The sequence below is a fragment of the Protobothrops mucrosquamatus genome, unplaced genomic scaffold, assembly GCF_001527695.2.
Source record: "Protobothrops mucrosquamatus isolate PMUCROS unplaced genomic scaffold, P.Mucros_1.0 scaffold2816, whole genome shotgun sequence".
In the NCBI taxonomy this organism is placed as follows: Eukaryota; Metazoa; Chordata; class Lepidosauria; order Squamata; family Viperidae; genus Protobothrops; species Protobothrops mucrosquamatus.
In genome coordinates, this window is record NW_015388849.1 from 40,864 (window position 1) to 64,235 (window position 23,372).

At 37.6% G+C, this 23,372-nt stretch overlaps 1 protein-coding gene across 1 annotated transcript in view; it reads left to right on the plus strand.

Moving 5' to 3' along the window:
* Window positions 1–23,372, plus strand: part of GPR156 (G protein-coupled receptor 156) — a gene marked incomplete at its 5' end in the record, with an annotated part of 39,885 nt that overhangs the window by 8,270 nt on the left and 8,243 nt on the right. The window contains 4 exons of the mRNA XM_029286074.1: window positions 2,941–3,076; window positions 6,062–6,172; window positions 8,512–8,637; window positions 22,284–22,379. Coding sequence (XP_029141907.1) covers window positions 2,941–3,076; window positions 6,062–6,172; window positions 8,512–8,637; window positions 22,284–22,379 — 469 coding nt within the window. The remainder of the gene's footprint in view (window positions 1–2,940; window positions 3,077–6,061; window positions 6,173–8,511; window positions 8,638–22,283; window positions 22,380–23,372) is intronic.

The window sequence follows — 23,372 nt, forward strand, 5'->3', positions numbered from 1 at the left end:
AATTAAAGGAATAATTTTTATTTAAAGGAAGATTATTATAAATATAATAATGTTGTAATAACTGAAAATAATTGAATGATAATCAAGTAATTGAAGTGGTAAACCTTATTAAGGGTTCTAAATGATTTTTTATAGAGATTTATGAAATGATATAATTAATTTCTTAACTTTATGGAAGATGGAAATTTTTTTCTTTTCTCTTTTTGTATAAGTAAGGGATGCTGTTAAACTATCTTGCTGAAATGGTATAGATTTTGGGTATACACGGAGGAGATGGATTGTTTAAGTTTAGAGTTTGGAGTTAGAGATATTAATATTTGTTTACTTGTAGTTGAATGTTAGCCTAGGTTTGGTTTGGGAAGTCTGGGGGGTAGGGGGATGGGATAAATCATTGAGTAATACTTGTGATGTATTTTTTTTGTTTATGATAAAAACAATAAAATTTTATATTGATAAGATAGAAAAATGTGGGTTAGACAGCATCACCATCAGATGGATTCGTAGCTGGCTGACGAGCCATACTCAGCATGTGGTCCTCAATGAACTGTATCTACATGGAGGGAAGTATGTAATGGGATGCCCCAGGGCTCTGTTCTGGGCCCAGTGCTCTTCAACATCTTCAAAAATCTTGATAGACCTGAATATTGGGTGATATCTAACAAAATGAAATTCAATGGTGAAAAAAGTCTATATTTAGGCAAGAAAAACCAAATGCACAGATATAGTATAGGTAACTGTGAGAGCAATCTCAGAGTCCTAGTGGACAATCACTTAAATATGAGCCAGCAGTGTGCTGCAGCTGCCAAAAAAGCCGACACAGTGCTGGGCTGCATTAACAGAGGGATAGAATCAAGATCATGGGAAGTGTTAATACCACTTTATAACATCTTGTTAATGCCACACTGCCTCCAGATTTGGTCACCATGATGTAAAAAAGCTGTTGATACTTTTGAAAGGATACAGAGAAGAGCAACAAAGATGATCAGGGGACTGGAGGCTAAAATATATAAAGAATGGTTGCTGGAATTGGGTATGTCTACTTTAATGAAGAGAAGGACTAGGGATGACATGATAGCAGTGTTCCAATATCTCAGGGGTTGCCACAAAGAAAAGGGAATCAAGCTATTCTCCAAATGGATGGAAGCTAATCAAAGAGAGAAGCAACCTAGAACTAAAGAGAAATTTCCTGACACCTAGAATAATTAATCAGTGGAACAACTTGCCTTCAGAAAATGTGAAGGCTCTAACACTGGAAGTTTTTGAGAAGAGATTGGACAACCATTATCCTGAAATGGTATAGAGTTTCCTGCCTGAGCAGGGGGTTGAACTAGAAAATATCCAAGGTCCTTCCAACTCTGTTATTCTGTTATTCTATTAATACAAAACTAGAGAGAATAACCAACATTCCAAAAGATAGCCTCAAGTTCCAAAAGCATCTCAACAGGCCCAGTGGTAGGATTCATATATGTGAACAACTGGTTCTCTGTGTGGATGCTGCTTCCGGAAGTCCATTCTGGGCCTGGGCAACAAAAGATTAGCTCCCAGTTCTACCGATCTGGTGTGAACTGACTGAATCTCACCACTGATTGGGCCTAACAAAATGAAATGGTATAGGGTTTCCTACCTGAGCAGGGGGTTGGATTAGAAGACCTCCAAGGTCCCTTCTAACTCTATTATTATTATTATTATTATTATTATTATTGTTGTTGTTGTTGTTGTTGTTGTTGTTGTTGTTGTTGTTGTTGTCAGTCGTCGTCGTCATCATCATCATCATCATCATCATCATTATATTTTTCAGAGTTTCCCAAACTTCTTGAGTTGTTTTCCTTTTCAAGATTTTCATCCATGATATCCTTCCCAAGCTCTCTCTAAATTTGTTGAAATCAGCTCTTTTAAAATCTAAGACACTAGCTTGATTATGTTCTATTGCTTGGGTCTGCATTATGTTGAATTCTAATATGACAAAATTACTGCAACTTCAACCCCTCTACCATTTCTTCTCTATAGCATCCTTTACAAAGCCTTGCTATGGCCACACTTGGGAGTACTACATCCAGTTTTGGTCACCACAATATAAAAAAATATTGAGACTCTGGAAAGATTACAGAGAAGAGGCTAAAACATATGAAGAACAGTTGCAGGAATTGGATATGTATAGTCTAGTGCAGTGGTGGCGAACCTATGGCACGGGTGCCAGAGGCGGCATTCAGAGCCCTCTCTGTGGGCACGTGCTCCGTCACCCCAGTCCTAGGCCTTCAGCTGGGTTTTATAAAACCTTTTCACTTTAGGCCTCCATCGCCGTGTACAAAAAACCAAAAGGGTTCAATCAATCAATCAATTTCAACTTCTCACGGGAAAAAAAAGATCTTGCAAAGATGGAATTGATTGATTGAACTTTTTAGTCCCACCCAGTCTGCAGCCACGCCCACCCAATGGGCCACACCCACCCAATGGGCCACACCCACCCGGTACCTGACGATGCATAAGTGGGTTTTGGGTTGCAGTTTCGTCACTCGGTCTCTAAAAGGTTCGCCATCACTGGTCTAGTGAAAAGAAAGATTAGGGGATATGTGATAGCAATGTTCTAGTATTTAAGGGGCTGCCACAAAGATGGGTGAAGGGAATATTTTCCAGAAGGCAANAGAGGTGGGGATTAGGGACGCTATGCTTCAGAATTCTATTCCTAGTGGAAGAAAATGTCATTTTTAAGATGATACTTCAGGGAATGTAATTAACTTGGAAGGAGGGAGCATTTTGGTTCTGGCTGATAACTTTTTCAGTCAGGAAGAAAAGCAGAATAGTGAAATCCAGGTACAGTGTGTCAAGAAACAAACTCTTGTAGCACATGTTGAAAGGAAAGTAAAGGGTAAAGAAAACACAGTTACTTCTTTCAATAACTCCTTTTCTCATATTCTGTCCTTTATCCATTATCTTCTGCAGGATTGTGAAAATGTCTAGTCCAAACTTGAATGTTGTGACTCTCCTGGGCAGTGGCTTGACTTACGGCAGTGTGTATCTCTTTGGAATTGAAAAACAGAATCCACTGAGCAGACCATCTTTAGAGATGCTGATTCAAGTAGGTGAATGCATGTTTTGAGAATAATTGTGAGATTTACTATGTATTGATCTTAGTGATACAGTTACACAGCAGATTACTGATATACAGAGGAATATGTGGAAATGAATAAGATTTTATTTTTCAGTATTTTCCTTTTAGAAGCAACCTTTCTGAAGCCCTTTAAACATTTTTTTAAGTTTCTAGCATTTAAAATTCCAGATTCCTGTCAATTAGCACATAATACAAAAAGAAAAAAAAAGATTTTTTTTAAAAATGAAAGGAGAAAAAGAAAAGAAAAAAGCCTTTCCCAAAACTAAGTAGATTGTGTCTAGTGAGTTAAAGTGAGAGACTCCTGTTAAATTCACGTTGAATTTCAACACAAAAATCATGCTTGGGTTTGTAAAATATGCTTAATATTAACCCGAATAGTTCCTTACCTTTCAATCTGATAGCACATAATCACAGCAACCGGGTCAAGAGCCACATTTTGGAGTATACAGAGAAACACCCCCCCCCCCATTTTCTTCAGGCCTGCCTAGTGTTTTCTTTGTATTTGTACCTGAAGAGTACTATTGAGGTTTTGTTATGCCAATAGACCAGGGCTCCCCAACCCCCAGTCCGTGGACTGGTATTGGGCCATGGCATGCCAGCAACCGAGTCGCATAAACAAGCAAAGCCCCATCTGCGTGATGCAGGCAGCACACAAAACCATGGCCCCTTCGGTCCGCAGAAAAACCTCTCTCCACGTAACCGTTCCCTGGTGCCCAAAAAGTTGGGGACCTCTGCAATAGACCCTTCACAGTTTAGCTCCATTTAGTTTTCTGTATCTTCTGCTGCCATCTAGTGTTTACCTGCAATGTTGCAGCTCAAGTATGCTAATCCTAGATATGGAGATTCTCAGTTATCCAGATCATAGTTGTCTCATAGGTGCTTTTTCAAAAGGCAACTGGGCTGTTTTTTCACTGAGGAAGAAGACGTTTTGCTTCTCATCCAAGAAAGTTCATCAGTTCTGGCAGGATGGTGGGGGCAATAGAAGAATTAGTTCTGACAGGATGGGTGGGGGTAGAAGGATCATATTTCTTTGCAGTCATCTGGTCGTTAGCATTCTTCCTGAGAGCTCTTGAGGCCACTGGCACCAGTCCGTGGCATGCCAGAAACTGATCCATGCAAACAAGTGAAGCCCCATCTGCAGGATGCAGGCAGCATGCAAAACCATGCCACCTCTGGTCCACGAAAAAAACCTCTCTCCACGGAACTGGTCCTTGGTGCCCAAAAGATTGGGGACCTCTGCACTAGGGGATTTATCTGTGCCCTCAGGATCACCTGTATCAGAGTGCAAATGAGGTGAAATCTTTTGGAACTGCTGAAAGGATTGTGTTGTAGACAGGAGATGTGTCTTATCCCTCCCCCTCTGTTGAGAGAGGGCTGCTTGGTGTTAAAATGACCTCTTTTACTCCTCTTTCAAACGAATGGCCCTCTGTATCCAGAATGTGGGTAGATATACGGCAATATATCACATAGTTGTTCTTAGTTTTTTAGTGCAGACATTTGTGAGAGGATGGTAGAAAGCTTCCCCTCAACCCATTGAGGAAATGGGTAACAAAGTCTGCACGTTTTATATAGCTTCAGGCTTTAAACAAAAAAGAGAATGTAAGATTCTGCCACTTGTGGGTTGGGGATGAGATGAAGTAACTGGGACACAGCAGGAAAATGGTGTTGCTATGGTATGTTTATGCCATAGTCAGGTGCAGGTGGTGCACAAATTAAATCTTCATATTTACAGTATATGAACAGTCCATAATGTAAGAACAAGGGAAATATTAATTTAGCCTAAACTTTACAGTACTGCAACCTCCTAAAATAATAAATGGCTCTGGACACCCCCTGAATAAAATTAATGATCATTTTGGAGATGGGGTTGGATGAGAAACATACCATTTATTTTTAATCTTTAATCTGTATATCCCAGTTCTTCAAATTTGCAGTACTGCATCTGCCTACTTCAAATTTGCATAAGTGAAGTAAGGGGCAAAGTTCAGAGCAATGTTTGAGCAACTCCCACTCTGCCTGATTTTTAAAATCTCATCTGATTTTAAAAAAATTGTAACCCTTTGCTGAAATTGCTTGTGTCTCCTGGGAGGGAGTTCAAATTCATAATTGGAGAACTCCTGTCCTAGCAAGTGATCAGATGAAACAGGTTTATATAGGACTGCCACTTCCTATGTCTGGTCATCTGTTAAATCATTGGCTAGGTTCAGATAATTTACTAGGCTACAACCAAACAAACTAAATTTTGGTGTTACATAATTATAGCCACTATAGTTTGTAATGATAATTTATAACTGATGTGAATCCAGTCATTCTGGTTTGTTCAGTAAATAATGGGGGCCTAATACTTTGGGTGAACATAGTTCAGTAGGTTCTTCATCCCAAGAAGCTTTAGGAATAAACATTCAGGCAGTCAGATGATAACAGAGATATATTGTGATGCACCCCCTCACTTCATACTTAGGTTCTGATGCAAATAGGTGACTCACAGTTATCATGGTTCCTGTTTTATCCCTTGTCCCTAACCCTCCCTCATTAATAATAATAATAATAATAATAATAATAATAATAATAATAATAATAATAATATAGAGTTGGAAGGGACCTTGCAGGTCTTCTAGTCCAACCTTGTGCTCAGGCACGAAACCCTATACCATTTCAGACTTAGGTGTACATGTTTTTAAAACAAGTTTTTAAATGTGGCTTTCTCTATAACAGGTTACAGTAACTATTGTCTATCCAGTTATGGTTACAGTTTGAATTTTAGAAACAACTTGAAGCTTTAATTATGAATTTGCTGGGTCAGTTATCTTCCGTTTGTATACTGTACTTGCCCTTTTGAAAATATGCTGTGTCTTCTAGAATAGGTTGCATATCGCTCATCCAGGAATATTACAAATCTCCGCTACCATGTAATTTTACATTTAGACTGATGGATCTTTCCCATGTCAACAGGTGAGAATTTGTATATTGTACATAAGTGGTTCCTTGGCTTTGGGCCCTATCCTGGGAAAGAGTTGGCGTTTATACAGAGTGTTCACTCAAAAGGTACCAGACAAAAGAGTGGTAAGTCTTGCACACAGAAAGAGGAGCAAAGCTGAACTTTTGGTGGTATTCTTGTTGTTGCCATGCTGAGGTTTGTGTGTAGGCTGTGTTTTTTTTAATTGCTCTTGCTTGAGCTTGCGCTTCTGGGCACAAATTTGATCAGCATCTACTGCAACCTGTTTCTATTTAAACACATAGAAACCAGGCTTGATTAGACATCGTGGTTTTATTATTCAATTTTTGCTTCATCCTTCCTCCCAGTCACTGGTTCAAGCAAGCCATTACTTTCCTCACCCTCATAAGTAGGAAGGCTCTATCATGTTACTCAAAACTGAAGTAGTTGCAAAAAGCAAAAGATGCCTGGTTGAAAGCCTAAAAGAAGCAACAATAGCGCTTTGCCCAGCAGAATGGTTTCCTGCCACAATAAGATAAGAGATAAGATAATCTTTATTGTCATTTTTTACTATGAGCACACTGGCCCACATTAAAAATGAAATTCTGTTGCCTGCTCTCAAAAGAAAATATGTATCTACCCATACACATACATAATACACATATACACATGCTATATACATACATATGTATGTGTATACCCGCATACATACATATCCACATAAATATTAATCACTGTCCATTTTGAATACATAGCGGAAAGAGGAAAATTGAGAGTTCATCAGGTTGATGCTATATGGAACAAAACTGTGGCTGAATCTGGATGTTCTGCTTCAGATACCATGAAACCTCCTCCCAGAAGATAACAAGGAAAATAGGTTATGAAGAGGACATGTAGTGTCCCAGACATTCCTGTGGATCTTGCTCAAGCATTGCTTATATGCTATGTCCTGGATAGAAGGAAGTGAATTACCAATAATCTTTTCTGGTATCTTCACTTCCCTGCACCACCTTCCTGTCTGAAGCAGTGATACTTCCAAACCAGACAGTAATGCAATATGACAGGATGATCTCGATCATCTCTCTGTAGAAAGTGGTAAGGTCAGAGGAAGGAAGTTTTGCTTTCATACTATGTTGATAGATGAACAGATAAATGTACACAAAATATACTGAATAAGAATGGGGTTGTCAGCAATTTATTTTAATTTTCTGTGGAAAGGAGGAGAGAAAGTTTTGTTAGTCCAGGAGTTGTGGCATTTGAGAGAGCAAGATGCCTTGTGAAATTGACTTTTAGAACTTTTCTACTGTCATCCTAAGGGGAAACTATTTGTTAGCACTGTGTTGAATCATAGTTTGAGGCATATTAGTAGTGAATTCCAGTTTACCTCAGTGACATTATTTACAGTCTGCATCAAATGCCAGCACTAACTTAAAGAAATAGATTCCTTTGCTCGCCAGTTCCAAAAAGTTAGATCAATGTCTAACGGTATGGTCCCTAGTTAGGTTTCATCTATTTTATATCTTACAATTTTATGGTCTAACTGGGTAATGATAAACCTTATTGGAATTAATTTCTACATTTATTTTTATTTATTATACCCCATATTATTCATATATATGATTATCATCAACATTTCTAGCAAAAGTCACGTCTAGGTCCCCTTTATGGAATTTTTGCATAAAGTGGAAAAATAACATAATTTGTAGTTTTGATTAGAAAAAATGGGATAATAGAAAAGAGTGAGCTTTCTTTTGTGATTATAAAGCAAGAGATAATTTAGTAATTGTGCTTATATTTGCTGGAAAGGCAATACAAAGTTTTATCTTTCTATTTCTTTTTGTTCTTCCTTTTTGCACTTGTGTTTCTTTTCTTTTCTAGTTTTTATTTGTTTGTGATAGTATTTTAAAAAATACTTCCAGTAAAAGTCAACAAGAATTGTTTCTTACAATCTAATCTTAGATTGATGTTCCATTTCTGTCTATTTTAGACATATCTTGTTTTGGTTTTTATTCTATATAATTGTGTGATCTGTTTCAGCAAATGTCCAATGTTTCCTTTACTTCGCTGTTCCTTTGCAAAGGCAAGTTTTATTGCTGAACCTTTGATAAAACTATGATATATTGTCCCTTAGAAGAGAGTAGTTATGCTTGTATCAGTTTTTGCTATTGTTATTAATCCTATATTTTGTATGTATGAATTATATTTTATCCCACTATACCAGATCACTCTATATTTCTAACTTCTATAATTCTATGCAAAAAAAGAACATCAGATTGTTGATCTTGAGGGACTGAATTTGGAAGGAGGGCTTCAGGGAGATGAACAATTCACATTGGTCCTTAAGCAGACTGAATTGCTAAAGAACCAATCAGACTAATGGTTGTATAATCTAAAGAAAAATACAGTATTTTTGTAAATAAATTATGAATACATCATGAAATGGGCATATTGAATATTTGCATTGCAGATTATCAAAGATTTTCAGCTGCTGGTAATGTTATTACTGTTAGTTCTGGCTGATATTATCCTGCTCTTCATATGGATCTCCTTGGACCCAGTCCAGTGTCTCCAAAATCTTAATGCAGATGTGAAGGTAAGACAGAAAGATTCAAATTAGAGGACTGAATAGCAAATAATAAATATTAACCTTTTTGTTTGAAGAATGATGGGAAATGTACAAATTGCCCTGTTACTATAAAAAATGGGATATTTCTGTTCCCCATGCGTCTGAGAAGCTTCTATGAACATAATTAACACAAGTTATTCATGGATAATTTCTGAATTAAAAGTTGACAAGGCAAACCAGAGATTATCTGTAAGATATGTACACATACACACTATTAAGAATATACCAATTTATTTATTTTATGTATTAGCTAACATCAGGCTTGTATTCTGCTTAAAATCTTTAGTACCCTTTGGTGTTCAGTTTCTAAAATCATCACATTTTGTTACAACTTGCAATATTAGAATAGCCAAAATAAGACTGTTTCCCAGGAGAAGTTAATTTTTATAGTAAATTCCAAAAGTTTAGAGTAAAAATATCCCAAATTTATTTGGAGCCTTAATCCATTTATAACTTTCCTAGACCAAAAATGTATGTAGATTTTTGTTGTTTATTTTAAGTTCGCAAGCTTAATTTTAATTAATTTTTTTGGTTCAGAGTTGAAGGTGAATTTACCTGATGAAGACTTTTTAAACTTGTCATTCCAAAGGTTTCTGATAGCTTTAAGATAATGAATAGGCAATTCCAAAATGGATTAGAAAGTAAGGTTTGAACTTAAACTTGCCTTTAAAAAGCTCCACTATGATTGTCAGCAAGATTACTGGTCTCATCATCTGGTGCTCAAACCTGTGGAAAACCTCACAAGGAACAGCTGTCTGGAGCACATGTGGGCAGTCTTTATTGGGAGGTTCCAAGGAACTTGTCTACTCACCAGTCTTTGCCATAGTTGTCTGCTTTGCCCTTGCAGAACCTTCCTCAGTTTGCTTTATCTCCCTGGAAGCCCCATTCACAGAAATATAAGTTCATCGGAATTCAGTTTTAAGCAGTATAAAAGGCACTGAGATTTTAAAAAGGCCTGTAGATCATTACTAATCTCGGGGGGGGGGGGGACAGTACAGGCAAAAGGTAGGGGTACAGATCTGCTTTTTGCATAACTACAGAGAGGTGAGGGATATGAATCCTTTGGATCAAGTATCTCTGAATAGAAAATATCCTTCCCCAGAACAATTACAAAACCAGTTGACCAGCAGACTCCGCATTTGCCAGGAAGGGAACATTTTAAAGTTACATTGTCTCATCAAATGTTCAAGGAGAAAGTTGCCAGCTAGGCTTTCTTTTAATGATGATGGGTCTCTGCATTCTTAAACTTGGGATTGTGAAGAAATTCAATTGTTAGGACTGAATGTTGGTATATGTACAGTAAACTGAATGCCTCTGCACATGTCAAGAATAAATTAATTTTTAATTATGAAATGTAGTTTCTCCCAGCTGCAAACCAAGATTTGCAGAACAGAAGGATTCATCTGAGCCATGAGAAAAATAATTTGAATGTTAAGCTTGAATTTTAGAATCTGTGAAGCAGTTCTATAAGAAAATGCCCAATTTAAACTTTTTGGATCTTATTGTTTATATTTATTTTTTTGTCATTACTAAGTTTATGGAGAATATCTATGAGGTCACTAAGGGTTAAACCTGGCTTGGTAATACACAATCACTATTGCATAATCCCAAGGAATCCCCTCCAACTGCAAGAACAAATTGTGCTGTGCACTATTTGAACCAAGCTCAAAAAACTCAGTAGCAGCCATGTGATCTTGCTTGATGAGGGAATTGTCGGACTAGTTGCATTCTTGAATGTAGTGAGGAAGAACCCAAGGAACGCACTTAGATACCTGTTTCTGGGCTAAGAATTGGTAAATCACAAAAGCTATTTTTGAGGATTTCCAGTAGCAAACAGCCAAAAAAAAAAACCAACCCAAAATATTTTGAGCATTGTAAAATCCAATGAAGGATTTTAACAACATTATATAACTATTAAAGATAATTGGCCTAGAAAAGATACAATACTTCTTCCTTAGAATGCTTAATTTTGAAATGAAAGGTGCAGTACTTAGTTTTGTTTTTCTCTGGCTGAACATTTAATAACAAATTACAGAAATCACTAGCATATATTGAGACAAGTAAATGATAAGGAGTATGAATGAAAAATAGTGTTTGTGGATCTATATCTATTATCTATCTATAATAAATCTCAATGTAGGTGGTCTGGTCTTACGGAGTGAGATTGAATACATGTAGGAAAGAATAGGTTTAGTTATGAATAAAAGGGCTAAACGTATGCTTGAAATAATACATTGGTGTCATCTAGGTTCTTGTGAGTATTAGAAAGAAGGAATCTATTAGTTGGTCATAGTTGTATTGCTGTACTTCACTGAATGATAATGAAAGAATCAAAAAGTATTCAGAAGATATGAATGAATGATACGACAAAACTAGATAATACAAAAATAAAGTCATTAGGCCATTTGTAGACTCAAGAATGAATGAGAATTGTGACTTGCAAAACTTAGAAAAAGGGTTTTTGGTTTTGAATACATGATTTAAACAAAAATCTGCTCATGCATACATACAGGAATGAGGTGGAAAGTATTGGTTTTTTCCCCTCCTAAAATAGTGTTGGACTAGCAGCTTTTTTAGCTAGCTCTGGAGATATTTTCATTTTATTCAGCTTCTGTTATTGTTTTCTCATTCTTGAAATCCTATTTTATCTTATTTGAATTTCTCTTAAGATTTTACCTATTTTATACATTTAAACTCCTGACCTGCAACTTAAAAGCATCTGACACTATGGGTAGGAAAAAGAAACAAAGAACCAGCTCTGGACATTTGAAACTAGTCAAAGCAACAAAATAACCTGAAATTAAGGAGAAACTTCCTAACAGTGACAATTAACCAGTGGAACAGCTTGCCTTCAGATGTTGTGTGTGCTTCATCACTAGAGGTTTTTAAGAAGAGACTGGACAGCCACTTGTCTGAAATGATACAGGGTCTCCTGCTTGGGGGGGGGGCTGGACTAGAAGACCCCAAGGTCCCTTCCAGCTCTATTCTGATTCTGAAAACAACAGTAGATTAATGAGTTTTTCATCTCAAAAGTTTTCTACTGAGGGCAATTTCCAGTAAACAGTTACAAAGTGCTCTCCCAGCAATCGGATTAAATGCCAAATTTTCTTCTCCATAATGAAAATTATGGACTCCTATGCACACTGGCTATTCTGAAGAAAATATATTGCCTTTTAACTATTAATTATTTCTGTAAAACTGAGAATCTGAAGAAAATCTTTGATGTCTTTAGAGGATTCTCTCAAGAAAAATACAAGCAAATTATTCCCAACCCTTTAATTAATAAGCAGCCAGTAAACACCAAATGTTGTGTACTCTTAAGCTCAGATAATAAAAGGAACCTCATATATCAATATGGACATTTATTTATTAAATTTCTACGCCACTCATCTCACCTAAATGAATTTACAACACTATAATAAAATAAGTTCTGCCTTTTTGTAATAACGGTATAACTGGGAAGATGAATATCCAAAGACTTTGTCCTTTTTTTTCTAAGCCAATTATTTCATAGCTATTGACCTTTGTTCATATTAAATTGAACTATAATTGGCAGACAATGATTCAGTTGGTTTTTTTTAGAAATCTAACATTATATCATCATCATCATACTTTTAAAAATGAGGATCTTTCTGAAGATTTTTGAAATTATCCTTATTTGGGTCTTTACGATCAAAATGTGAGAACCTTTCTAAATAACATTACATCAGCTCATACACTTCAAGATGTCTCCTCTACCTTGGACAGTTGTCCGATTTCTTCTGCCTTATCTCTGACTTTGACAGCAGGAAGTGTAGATAAATGTTTCACCAACACAAGGAAAATATTGCTTGGTCCTTTTGAAAAGGAACCAATTATCTCTTACAGCATGATGACTAAAGATAAACAGATATTATTCAAAATTGAAGGGTTTGCCCAAGCGGTGAAACGGGTCCAAGAGAAAGTAAAGCAGGAAATCTGGTTTCTAGAGCCCCCAGAATTACAAGGTTAGTAAGTGCATTCTGTTAATGCTAGCCCTAGTGTGTCAGTCCCAAGTAGACCAGATAAGAAATACAGACCAGGTAAGCTAATTCTATTTTAATGTAAGGCTGCAATAACAGATTCTTGTAAGCCTGAAAGTACAAATATCCTGCCATCTCCTTTACTGCCTGAAAACTTCTGAGCCTCTTGATCTGCCCATTATACAACTGTGGACTATGCCCTGTTTTATCTGACCATCCCTTAGATAGAATCTCTTCCCTGTGTCCCAAAGTCATTGCCACATATCATTACAAATGCCAAAACTTATTAGGCATCTCATATGAAATGACCTTTTGAATCTGATCATATAATTGGAGTCAAGTGAATACCCAGCAATAGATTCTAGAGTCAGTTGAGTCAGGCATGGTATTTTCATTATAAAGTCTAACTTTCCTCTCACAGATTGCTTTCTGGGTGGAACAAACTGGAGAATTATCTGTCCCAATTTATTTGGGATTATTCTAACACTGGTTTTAGATTGATAAGTGATTTGAAAGCCGGACTTGGCACTAGTGACAAGTTCAACTGTTGGGCCCAAGATTCTACCTAGGGCAATTTAATTTCCTACAATGTTTTTAGTCTGCTAGCTTCTTTAAAATTAGATTGTTGCTGGATAGGGATCATTTCCCACCCTCTCTTCATGTGGACTTTAATCCTCTTTTGACCTCTTTGGATATTCCCATCAAGGCTTGGGATAGTGGCCTTGGGTCCAGCCATTCTTAGGCTTAGGTGGCCTGAAGAGATTGCAAGAGCGAGGCAACTCCTTCTTGCCTTAGATATGTCCCTTGAGCTTCATGGGCTTGAGGGATCAAATTTTTTAGGAGCCTTAGCCAATATAATGTTCTGATATACAAACTCTGGAGTTCATTATTAACACATTTGCACTTTGTGAGCTTTTGTCTTAGGCAGAAACCCTAGACTAGAACTGTCTACAAGCTATGGTAGATCTGGTGATAATTTTCAAACATTACAAATTCAGTAACTGTCCCACTCAGGAATCAGCTATTTGATCTTAAAACAGGTTACAAAACCGAATAAAAAGAATCAAAATTTTAACATGTGCTACATACACACAATTAGGAATGACTTTTTCAAGCTACAAAGGATAGAAATGCCACCCCTTTTCTGGAAAATAATTTCAATCAACTTGATAGCTCAGCCAGAAACTAAGTTTCCGCCTTATAGAAAGAGTTCTATAACATGCTGGGCAAGTTCTCTCATACTAGCCCTCTGCCTCAACATATGCTCAGTAGCTCAATATTTAGTACACATGTCAATCTTTTATTCACAAAATATCTTTAATGTTTAGATTTCTTAATATCATATGTCTGCATATATAGTGTTATGGTATTAATACTACATTTATTTTTATAGATTTTACTCATTTCTAAGATTTTAGAAATACTTATGCTTTTTAATCAGTATTTTTTAATAACTGACAGTAATTTTACAAAATGTTGATCAATGACTGGAATAAAGTTGTCTCAATTGATTTTTTATGATTTAAAAATGAATGAATGGAAGAGTGATGAAAGAGGATATGAAAGCTGCTTGGAAAAGAGTGAAAACAATGTTACAACATGTTACAAAAGCCTGTAGTTCAGGGCTTGTCAACTGGTGGTACGTGTACCACTGGTGGTACGTGACCACCTGGCTGGTGGTACATGCCGTCACCTTCCTCCCCCCCACTCCGCTCCTTCCCATCTCACTTGTTTGTGGAAAATATGCTGCTTGGCGGCAACCTGCACGAACTCTACTGAATGTGCCCTGCAGGAGGCGCGTGAAGAGCACAGGCGCAGAGCAAGGACCCGCCTCCCCAGGGACTCATTGTGCAGCAACCGGATTGACTTCTCATGCATGCAGGTCAGCGAAAGGGAGGCCGCCGCAGCACCGAACTTCTGCGTCCATCAGCTGGCAACCCCCTGAACTTGTGCTTGTCAGCTGGGAGGTCTGGCGATGCCCGCCGGTCTCCTTTGCCACCCTGCACGTCGTCATCGACCCCTCCCCCGCCCATTCATGTTGAGCCCGCCGGGGCTTGGCAGGGAGAGAGGAAGGGAAGGAGGAAGGCACTCCTCCTCCTCTCCTAAGGTTCAAAGCATGATCAGCTTCCCAAAGGCGCCACAATCCTCACGAAAGCGGGGGGAGAAGCAAAGGGGGTGAGAGAGCTGGCGGCGGGCTCGAAGGAGCACCTGTCAGCGTCAGAGCCGAGAAAGTCCCCCACAAACCCAGGGGAAGGGGTGGAGAAAAGGAGCCCCCTTTGGGAGGAAACCGCCACCTTCTTCTCCTCAGCTTTGCGCTCTTCTGTTTCTCAGCAGCCGGGCTGCCAAGCCTCTACTGGCTGGAACTCCGCGTTTGTTTTGTTTTTTATGTCTCGCCTTCATGGGTTTCTGCCATACCTCCTCGGCACTCCCGGGAACAGGGCGGGCGGAAGAAAGCTTGGCTAGGCTAGGCAAAGAAAAGCCACGGAGCCACAAGCTCAGATCGCAGGCAGGCCGGGGAAGGGGATGAAGAAGAGGAAGGGGATTGGGAGAGAGGAAACGCCAAGCTTGTCTTTGCCTCTCCCAAGGACCTTCTGCGCCACCTCACAGGAACACCTGGTTTCAGATTTACGCTGCAAAAGTTTTTCTCGCACAGAGGAAAGAGGAAAAACAATTGTGGAACACTCGGGAATCCCTTGCAAGGCACCATGTACCTTGGCACTTATTTCCTAACGCCCTCCCCCGTGTTTTCTGTTCCACCCCGAATTCGCCTCCCTTCTACTTTCCTTACGCAGCCATCTATTGTCTTAATACAGCCCTAGGTTTGTCTCACTTTCAACACTCCCTAAAATTCTTCATTCAGGCAGACTTCCAGAGTTCAGCTGGCAGGATGCAGGTAACCCCTCCCCCCTGTCCTGCTGCCTCCCACGGCACTGCGCCAATCCGCATCCCATGCCTCCGTGTCTCAAGCCTCCGTGGCACAGAACCACGTGCTCCCCGCTGCCGGCGACCATGCAAGCCCTGGTAACTGCTCCAGCCGAAGAAGCAGGCTGCTGGGAGGCCGCCGCGGTGCCAACCTCCTGCGCCCGTCAGCTGGCGACCCCCGGACCTGCGCCCGTCAGCTGGAACGTCAGGCAATGCTTTGGCTGGTGAGGAGGGTGAACGGGAGGCTGCCGCAGCGCCGAACTCCTGCGCCCGTCAGCTGGCCACCCCCCGAACCTGCGCTTGTCAGCTGGGAGGTCTGGTGATGGGGAGGCGGCGGCTCAGCGGGCGGGGTCCTGCCTGGCCCCGAATGTCAGGCCCACCCGCCCCATCTGTAAAAGAAAAAGTCTTCCGCCCAAGCATAACTTTTAAGGATTTTAAGGATCTTTGAGAGGGAGAGAGAAATAGAGAGAGTGAGAGAAAGAGAAATAGAGAGAGGGAGGGAGAGAAAGAGAGAGGGAGAGAGAGAAAGAGGAGAGGGAGAAAGAGGGAGACAGAGAGAAAGAGAAGGAGGGAGAGGGATAGAGAAAGGGAGAGAAAGGGAGATGGAGAGAGAGAGAGAAAGAAAGGGAGACAGAGGGAGAGAAAGAGGGAGAGAGAAAGACAGGGAGGGAGAAAGAAAGGGAGAGAGATTAAATTAGTAACATGGTTGTTCAGTGAATCTGGTTTCCCCATTAACTTTGCTTGTCACAAGGTTGCAAAAGGTGATCACATGACCCTGGAACAATGTGACCATCATAAATAAGAATCAGTTGCCAAGCATCCAAATGTAAATCACACGATCCTGGAGATGCTGCAATGGTCATAAGTGTGAAAAATAGTCATAAGTCACTTTTTCCAGTGCCGTTGTAACTTTGAACAGTCACTAAGCAAACTGTTGTAAGTTGAGGACTACCTGTACATTATCACTTTTTTCCATTTTTTTTGATCATCAAGCTTTTGACACCTTGCTGGGTGACTGGTGGTACTCGAATGTTGCCATATTCTAAAAGTGGTACAATCGGTGAAAAGGTTGAAAAGCCCTGCTGTAGTTTACATAGTTTACATAGACATGTAAAACTTGTGAAGTAGGGATTAGCTATTTTCAGAATAGACAGAACTGTTAGGTAAACATGAAGCAAGAGCAATTCAATACTCAACAGGACAAGAATGACTAGGAGTCGATTGACTTGAAAGGGAAGCAGGAAAGACTAGAATTTCAAGACTTCCGACACAGTTTGCCGCAGCGGTGAGCTCCATTTTCCACATCCGATTTCGCACCGCTGGGGGACCCTGGAAAGGGTCGAAAGTTGCCCTGTAGGGGCGACAAGCAAGGAGGGGACCCCCACTTGATCATGGGAGGGCGGTAGCCCTTCCGCTCGATCCGGGGCAGCCCTCCAAACTGGCGGACGAAAGACCGGGCATAGAAATATGACCCGTCACCAGGCTGCAGACAGCCGAAGTCAAACTTACCACCAGGCACCTATAAAGCAGCGTGGATGAGACTGGGTGAGATCTGAACCTCTCTTCAATCCTATTTTTTCTACCTATATAAGCTGCCCAAAGTATTTTCCCCCCTGTGGAGAGAGGATAAGGGAAATTCTATCCCACCCTCTAAAAACAGCGGCGACTGACTATCCAGGGGAGTTTAAAACACTGAAAGAATAACCTGATTTTAACTGGATTTCTATCTTTTTAAAATTTGAGGACTAAAAGATATTTTATTCTTATTGAAGATTTGGGTTTTTGCTTACAAAAAAGAAGTAAAATTGGAAAAAGGATTATAAAAATTTTGGACTTAATTTTTTTTTAAAACAGTATGGGTGACATCTTGTGGCTAAACCTGATATTACAACTTGTTATTGTCTAAAAGAGACTTGGCTTGAAGCCCAGCCTATAGATAAGACTTTTGCAATCTTGGCAGATATCAGCTGTGAGAAGCTCAGCTGTGTTCTATACTCAGTGACAAAATTATTTTCATTCTCTGATTGTAAAGCTTTTAATTTAACATACCACTAAGAGAACATGGATGAAGATCAGATTCTCTCTATGTTGAAAGCAATTTATGAAACTATTCTTACAGCTTCTGAAGAAATAAGATGCTACAGAAAAGAACAAGATGTCAGCCTAAATATATGAACCCAAACTTTGATTACAACCAAAGAATCAACTACACAGAATATAATAGAAGAAGTGGAACAATCAAACACTATGATAGAAGATTCAACTGATCAACAAACACACTTAACGGAAAACCCAGAAAAGGGACTGACAACACTGAAAATGGAAAAGACTTTCTATATAAACCAGAAGAAACCTGAGGATCAAGAAGAACGGACTGAAGGGAAAATAAACATTTCAGGACAACTGCGTCAAGATGGAATAATAGAGAGACCATTTGTTAGCCCTCCCCCCAAAAATGGTGACTGGATGGCCTCTTTTATGTCAAATAATATATATAATAACAGAGGGAGATCTATTTGATGACTTAAAAGCACGGATATGGAAGGTGAGTTGGCAAAGAAAGCTAGAATAAGGCTGAAGAAAATTGGGGTTTTGACTTATTACTGAGGATTAAAATAGAATATACTCAAATAGATAAGATGTGTACTTTGAATACCAGATTTTGTTATGAATTGCGATAAAGAAAACTTTGGTCATTTAAAACTTGGAAGTATAAATATTAAAAGTGAAATTTGAATATTGATTTGTTTATAAAGGTTGAATGTAAAAGTAATTAAGATATATATAAGCTAAAATCTATTGATAAATGTAATAAACATGTTTTTACTTAGCTGATATAAGAACTGTACTAGCTTAAATATGAGATAGTAGACATTAAGAGAAAAAGAGAGGAAGTATTTGATGTTGAAACAAGGGAAATTTTGGTTACTAAATTTAAGACATTTGGAAATTAGTAGAAAATAAGAATATTATACTGTATTATTAATTAGATGATGTAAGATGGTGAAAAATAGAATATATCCCAATAGATAAGACGTGTATCCTTAATATTAGACTTTGTGATGAATTGTGATAAAGGGAACTTTGGTTACTTAAAACTTGGAAATTATAAATATTAAATGTTAAATTTAAATATTAATGAGAAACTAAAAATCGGGAAAAACTAATTAGGACATTGATTGTCTATAAAGACTGTTAAAATAACCAGGATATGTATAAGCTAAAAATTATTGATACATGTAAGAATGTTATTTTTATTTAATTGATATAATAAAAATTGTATTGGTTTAAACATGAGACAGTAAATACTAAGGGGAAAAGAAAGGAAATATTTAATGTGGTAGTTTGAGACTTGTACTAAAGATACTTGTATGTCATTGAGTTATCGAGTAACTCAGTCACCACGCTGCTTTTTAAATACTTAAATGTAAACTAGGAAATCAATAAAACATTAAAAAAGGCTAGAATTTCAATCTTAGGCTGACAAATTAATTAATATGCCAAAATGTATATGCTGCTTCCTTTTCTGATTCTAGGTAGCTTATAACATATGAGATAAAATAATATCATAAAAGCTATCCATAAAATCCAATAAATAAAAAACAACATTGTTAAAACTGTAAGTAAACGTGTCTTCAAACAATTGTTCTCTTCAAGAAGACTGTTTTCATAATATTCTGAAACCTTATCAGAAAAATGCACATTTAACATTGGTACACAAGCTATTGAGGGGCTATTACTGACACTGTTCAAGTAATTCCCCCATGTCTGTTTCTTCCCAAGTTTTTTTTAAATATTTTATTAGTTTTCTAATTTTACAATTAAGTATTTAAAAAGCAACGTGGTGGCTGGGTTAATCAAGTTACAACATCAGATATTTCCTCTCTTTTTCCCTTAATATCTACTATCTCAAATTAGGCTAATACAGTTCTTATTGTTATCAACTAAGTAAAAACATCTTAGTTACATTTATCAATAATTTTTAGCTTACACATATCTTAATTGTGTTTGCATTCAATCCTTATATAAAATCAATGTTCTGTTATTGCTTTCTTCCCAAGCTTTAATTTCCCGTCAATATTCAAATTAACATTTGGTATTTATAATTTCCAAGCTTTAGGTAACCAAAGTTTCCCTTATCTCAACTTCTTCCTTTTTTCCTTTTCATAACAAAATCTAACATTCTAAATACACATCTTATCTATTTGAATATAGTCTTATTCTGTTTTCTAAAAGTTATCTATTTTCCACCATATTAAACCATCTAATTAATAATACAGTTTACCCTCTAATAGATCAAAACCATTATATGTATTGTCTGGGTTAACCAATAAATCAGTAATATACATAAATTCTTTCGTTTAGGTCTATTTTTTAAAAGCTCAAATACTCCCTTTTTCTGGTAATATCTATTTTCTCATATTGGGCAAACAAAATTCTTATTTTCAACTGATTTCCAAATATTTTATATTAGGTGACCAAAATTTCCCTTATCTCAACTTCTCCCTTTTCCTTTTTCATATCAAAGTCTATTAGTCTTGTTACACATCTTACCTATTCAATTATAATGCTACTTTATTTTCTAAAAATTATCTATTTTCTACCATATTCAACCCTCTAATTAGTAATATGAAATCCTCTCTAATAAATCAAAACCCTTATTTTCTTCAGTCTTACTCTGGCTTTCTTCCTTTGCCAACTAACCTTCCATGTCAATGCTTTTGAATCATCAAATAATTCTCCCTCTATTATTATATATATTATCTATATAAATAAAAATGTAAATGTTTGTTTGTTCAAAATCTTTAATCTCCAAAAGTTCTTCACCGATTGCTTTGAAATTTTGACACAACGTTGCATTCGAATACGCACGTGTTTTTATATACCTACTATTATATAGATGTCACACCTGTGATAGGTAAAACATGTTTTTGAAAAACAGCGCCATCTGTTGGACGTAAAACCAACACGTGCTACGATTTTACAATTCCAACAAGCATTGTGAAATTAAACATATTACAAATGTGCGCTTTCTCTTTTCTTTCTTTTCCATTTAACCAGACTGAGCCACAGCAATGCGTGGCCGGGTACAGCTAGTTTGGAATAAGAAAAACCAGTTGGTTGCAGTTTTTTTGGGAAGAACTAGCCCAGTTGTATTCATTAGATCGCCTCCCTATTACTCCAATTTCCCACAATTGTCCTGATAGGTTTTTCTTCCATTCAATCTGTTCTTCTTCCTTTTCCTCAAATTTCTTCTGATTTTTGTAAAAAGTCTTTTCCATTCAATGTTGTTACTCCCTTTTCTAATTTTTCTGTTGGCTGGATCTGTTGGTCAATTGAGTCCTCTGTCTTAGTGTTTGGTTGTTCCACTTCTCCTGTTATTTTCTGCATTGTTAGTTCTTTGGTTGTAGTCAAGATCTGGGTTTATATATTTAAGCTGGTATCTTGTTCCTTTATGTTGCCTCTTATTTTGTCACAAGCTGAAAGAATGATTTCATGTATTGATTTCAACATGGAAAGGATTTTTTCCTGATCTTCATCCATATTCTCTTGATAGTATGTTAAGTTGAAGACTTTAGAATCAAACGTTAAGAATAGTTTTTTGTTTTTTATAGCTAGGTATGGGACATTTATTTCACGTGTTATAGGTGGTCTTTATAATAGAAATTGTTTGTCAAGTAAGAGTTTATAATCCAAGGTATTCCATCATCTTGTGTGATAACATATGCTTCTCATGTAAAGAAATAGGAAAGCAATTCCCCACGTGTAGCTCTGAGTCAGCAAAAGTTTACATTCATAGTTCAAACAGGCCAGATATGCCACCCAGAAGTTCCTTCTTTGCAGTTGAGTTTTTCACAGGTGGTAGCTGTCAGTCAGAGAAGTTTTTTCTAGAGTCTTTTTTAAGCAATAGCAAGTTGTAATACCATACTTCACCACAAGATGTCACCGATGCCGTTTAAAGTTTTTTAAGTCCAAAGTTTTTATGATAGTTTTTCAAGTCTTATTTCTTTTTTTGTTTTAGATAAAAACAAACATCTCCAGTAAGAATAGAAATACTTTTAGTCCTGTTTCAAAAGCATATATATCCAATTAGATTAAAATTGTTCTTATAGTTGCTCTGTTTCCCCTGGTTAGTTAGTGGCCGATGTTCTTAGAGGGTGGGGTAGAAATTCCCTCTCTCCTCACAGGGGGAAAAATACTTTGGGCAGCTTTTACAGGAAAAAATTCTTAAAGTCTTAAAGAAAAGATCAGATCTCACCCAGTTTCATCTGCGTTGCTTTAAAGGTGCTTGGTGGTGATTTTGACTTCGGCTGTCAGCAGCTTAATGATGAGCCATATTGCTATGGCCGCTCTTTCCCCTGCCAGTTTGGAGGGCTTCCCTGGATCAAACGGAAGGGCTGCCGCGATCAAGCGGGAGTCCCCTCGTTGCTCGTTCCCCCTACAGGGTGACTTTCGACCCTTTCCAGGGTCCCCAGTGGGACGAATTCGGATGCGAAAGACGGAGCTCGTCTTGCAGCATCCGCGCTGCTGCGATGGCAAACCAGAAGTCCTCCTTCCCAAGTTTTTAATTTCTTTCTTTAAAAACAATATCTTAGAATTAAATTCTATGATAGGAATATGGAAATAAAGTGTTAGGATTTTGAACATTTTGCAAACTAAGAGATTCTTAGCTATTTTAATCTTCGGCAGGTCACTGACAAAGGATTGAGTTACACACTAAGTTATGGATACATCTGTAAATCGCTCTATTCTGAATTTTGGTTTATTCTTCTTCTGGGATTTAAGGTACATAATTCATTCCAATATCTCATTGATAAAAGAAAGGCTTACAAGCTCATTGTCCATTATATTTAGATATTTAAAGATTAGATTTATTTAATTTAGGGATAATCTTTTTGTACAAATATTCTTATATTCATTATGCTCAGTTGTGAAAGTTACTTCTGATTGATGAAGGTGTTGCTTCCTCAAGATGAGAAACACTTCTTATGCTTCGTTCCCTCTACTTCTATATGGACATTGAATTCAAAGCAACTTGTAGTATATCTTGAAACTTTATAAGACAAGCTTAAAATAATTGCTACCATCCAGCTTTTTCATTCAGCTATAACGTAACTTATATAAAGGGCAGGGGGATAATAGGTCATCAAAGCAGCCCCCCCCAAGTTGTACCACCAAAATTTAGGGACAAAATTCTGTGTTTTGTTCACTAATATGGACTTGGCATTTACCAGCATCAACCAAAATCCAGGGCTTCCAGCAATCTAGCCACCTAGCCCTTGAAATAGGTTCAGTGAGTAAAAAGCAGCCAACTGAAGGTATCCTTTCCCTTGGAATGATCCATGTTTTTCTGGTAAAATAGCATTCATAATGCAAAAGCATTAAGTTATGGGACTGTAGTGTAATTTCCTTCCCAATCTGCCCTCTTCTACCCAAAGTACCAAGATTTCATCATCAAATTGGAGAGTTACTTCACATATCATGGTTGTTGGAGACTATCCTTTTGCTTTTGCATTAGGAATGCTATTTTACCAGAAAAACATGGGTCATGGGAAAGGCTGCCTTCAGTTGGCTGCTAGTTACTCGCTGAACCTATTACAAAGTTTTATTAGTTTATAATATATGATACAATCGAAATACAGAGTAAATAGCAGAAAAGATGGGGAAGGGAAAAGGGAATAGAAAAGTGAGGTAAGGGAGAAAAAAAGGGGAAAAAAGGCATTGACTTCCAACTTTCTTTCGTACAATAGAGTATCAACTTCAAACCTCAACTTTTTA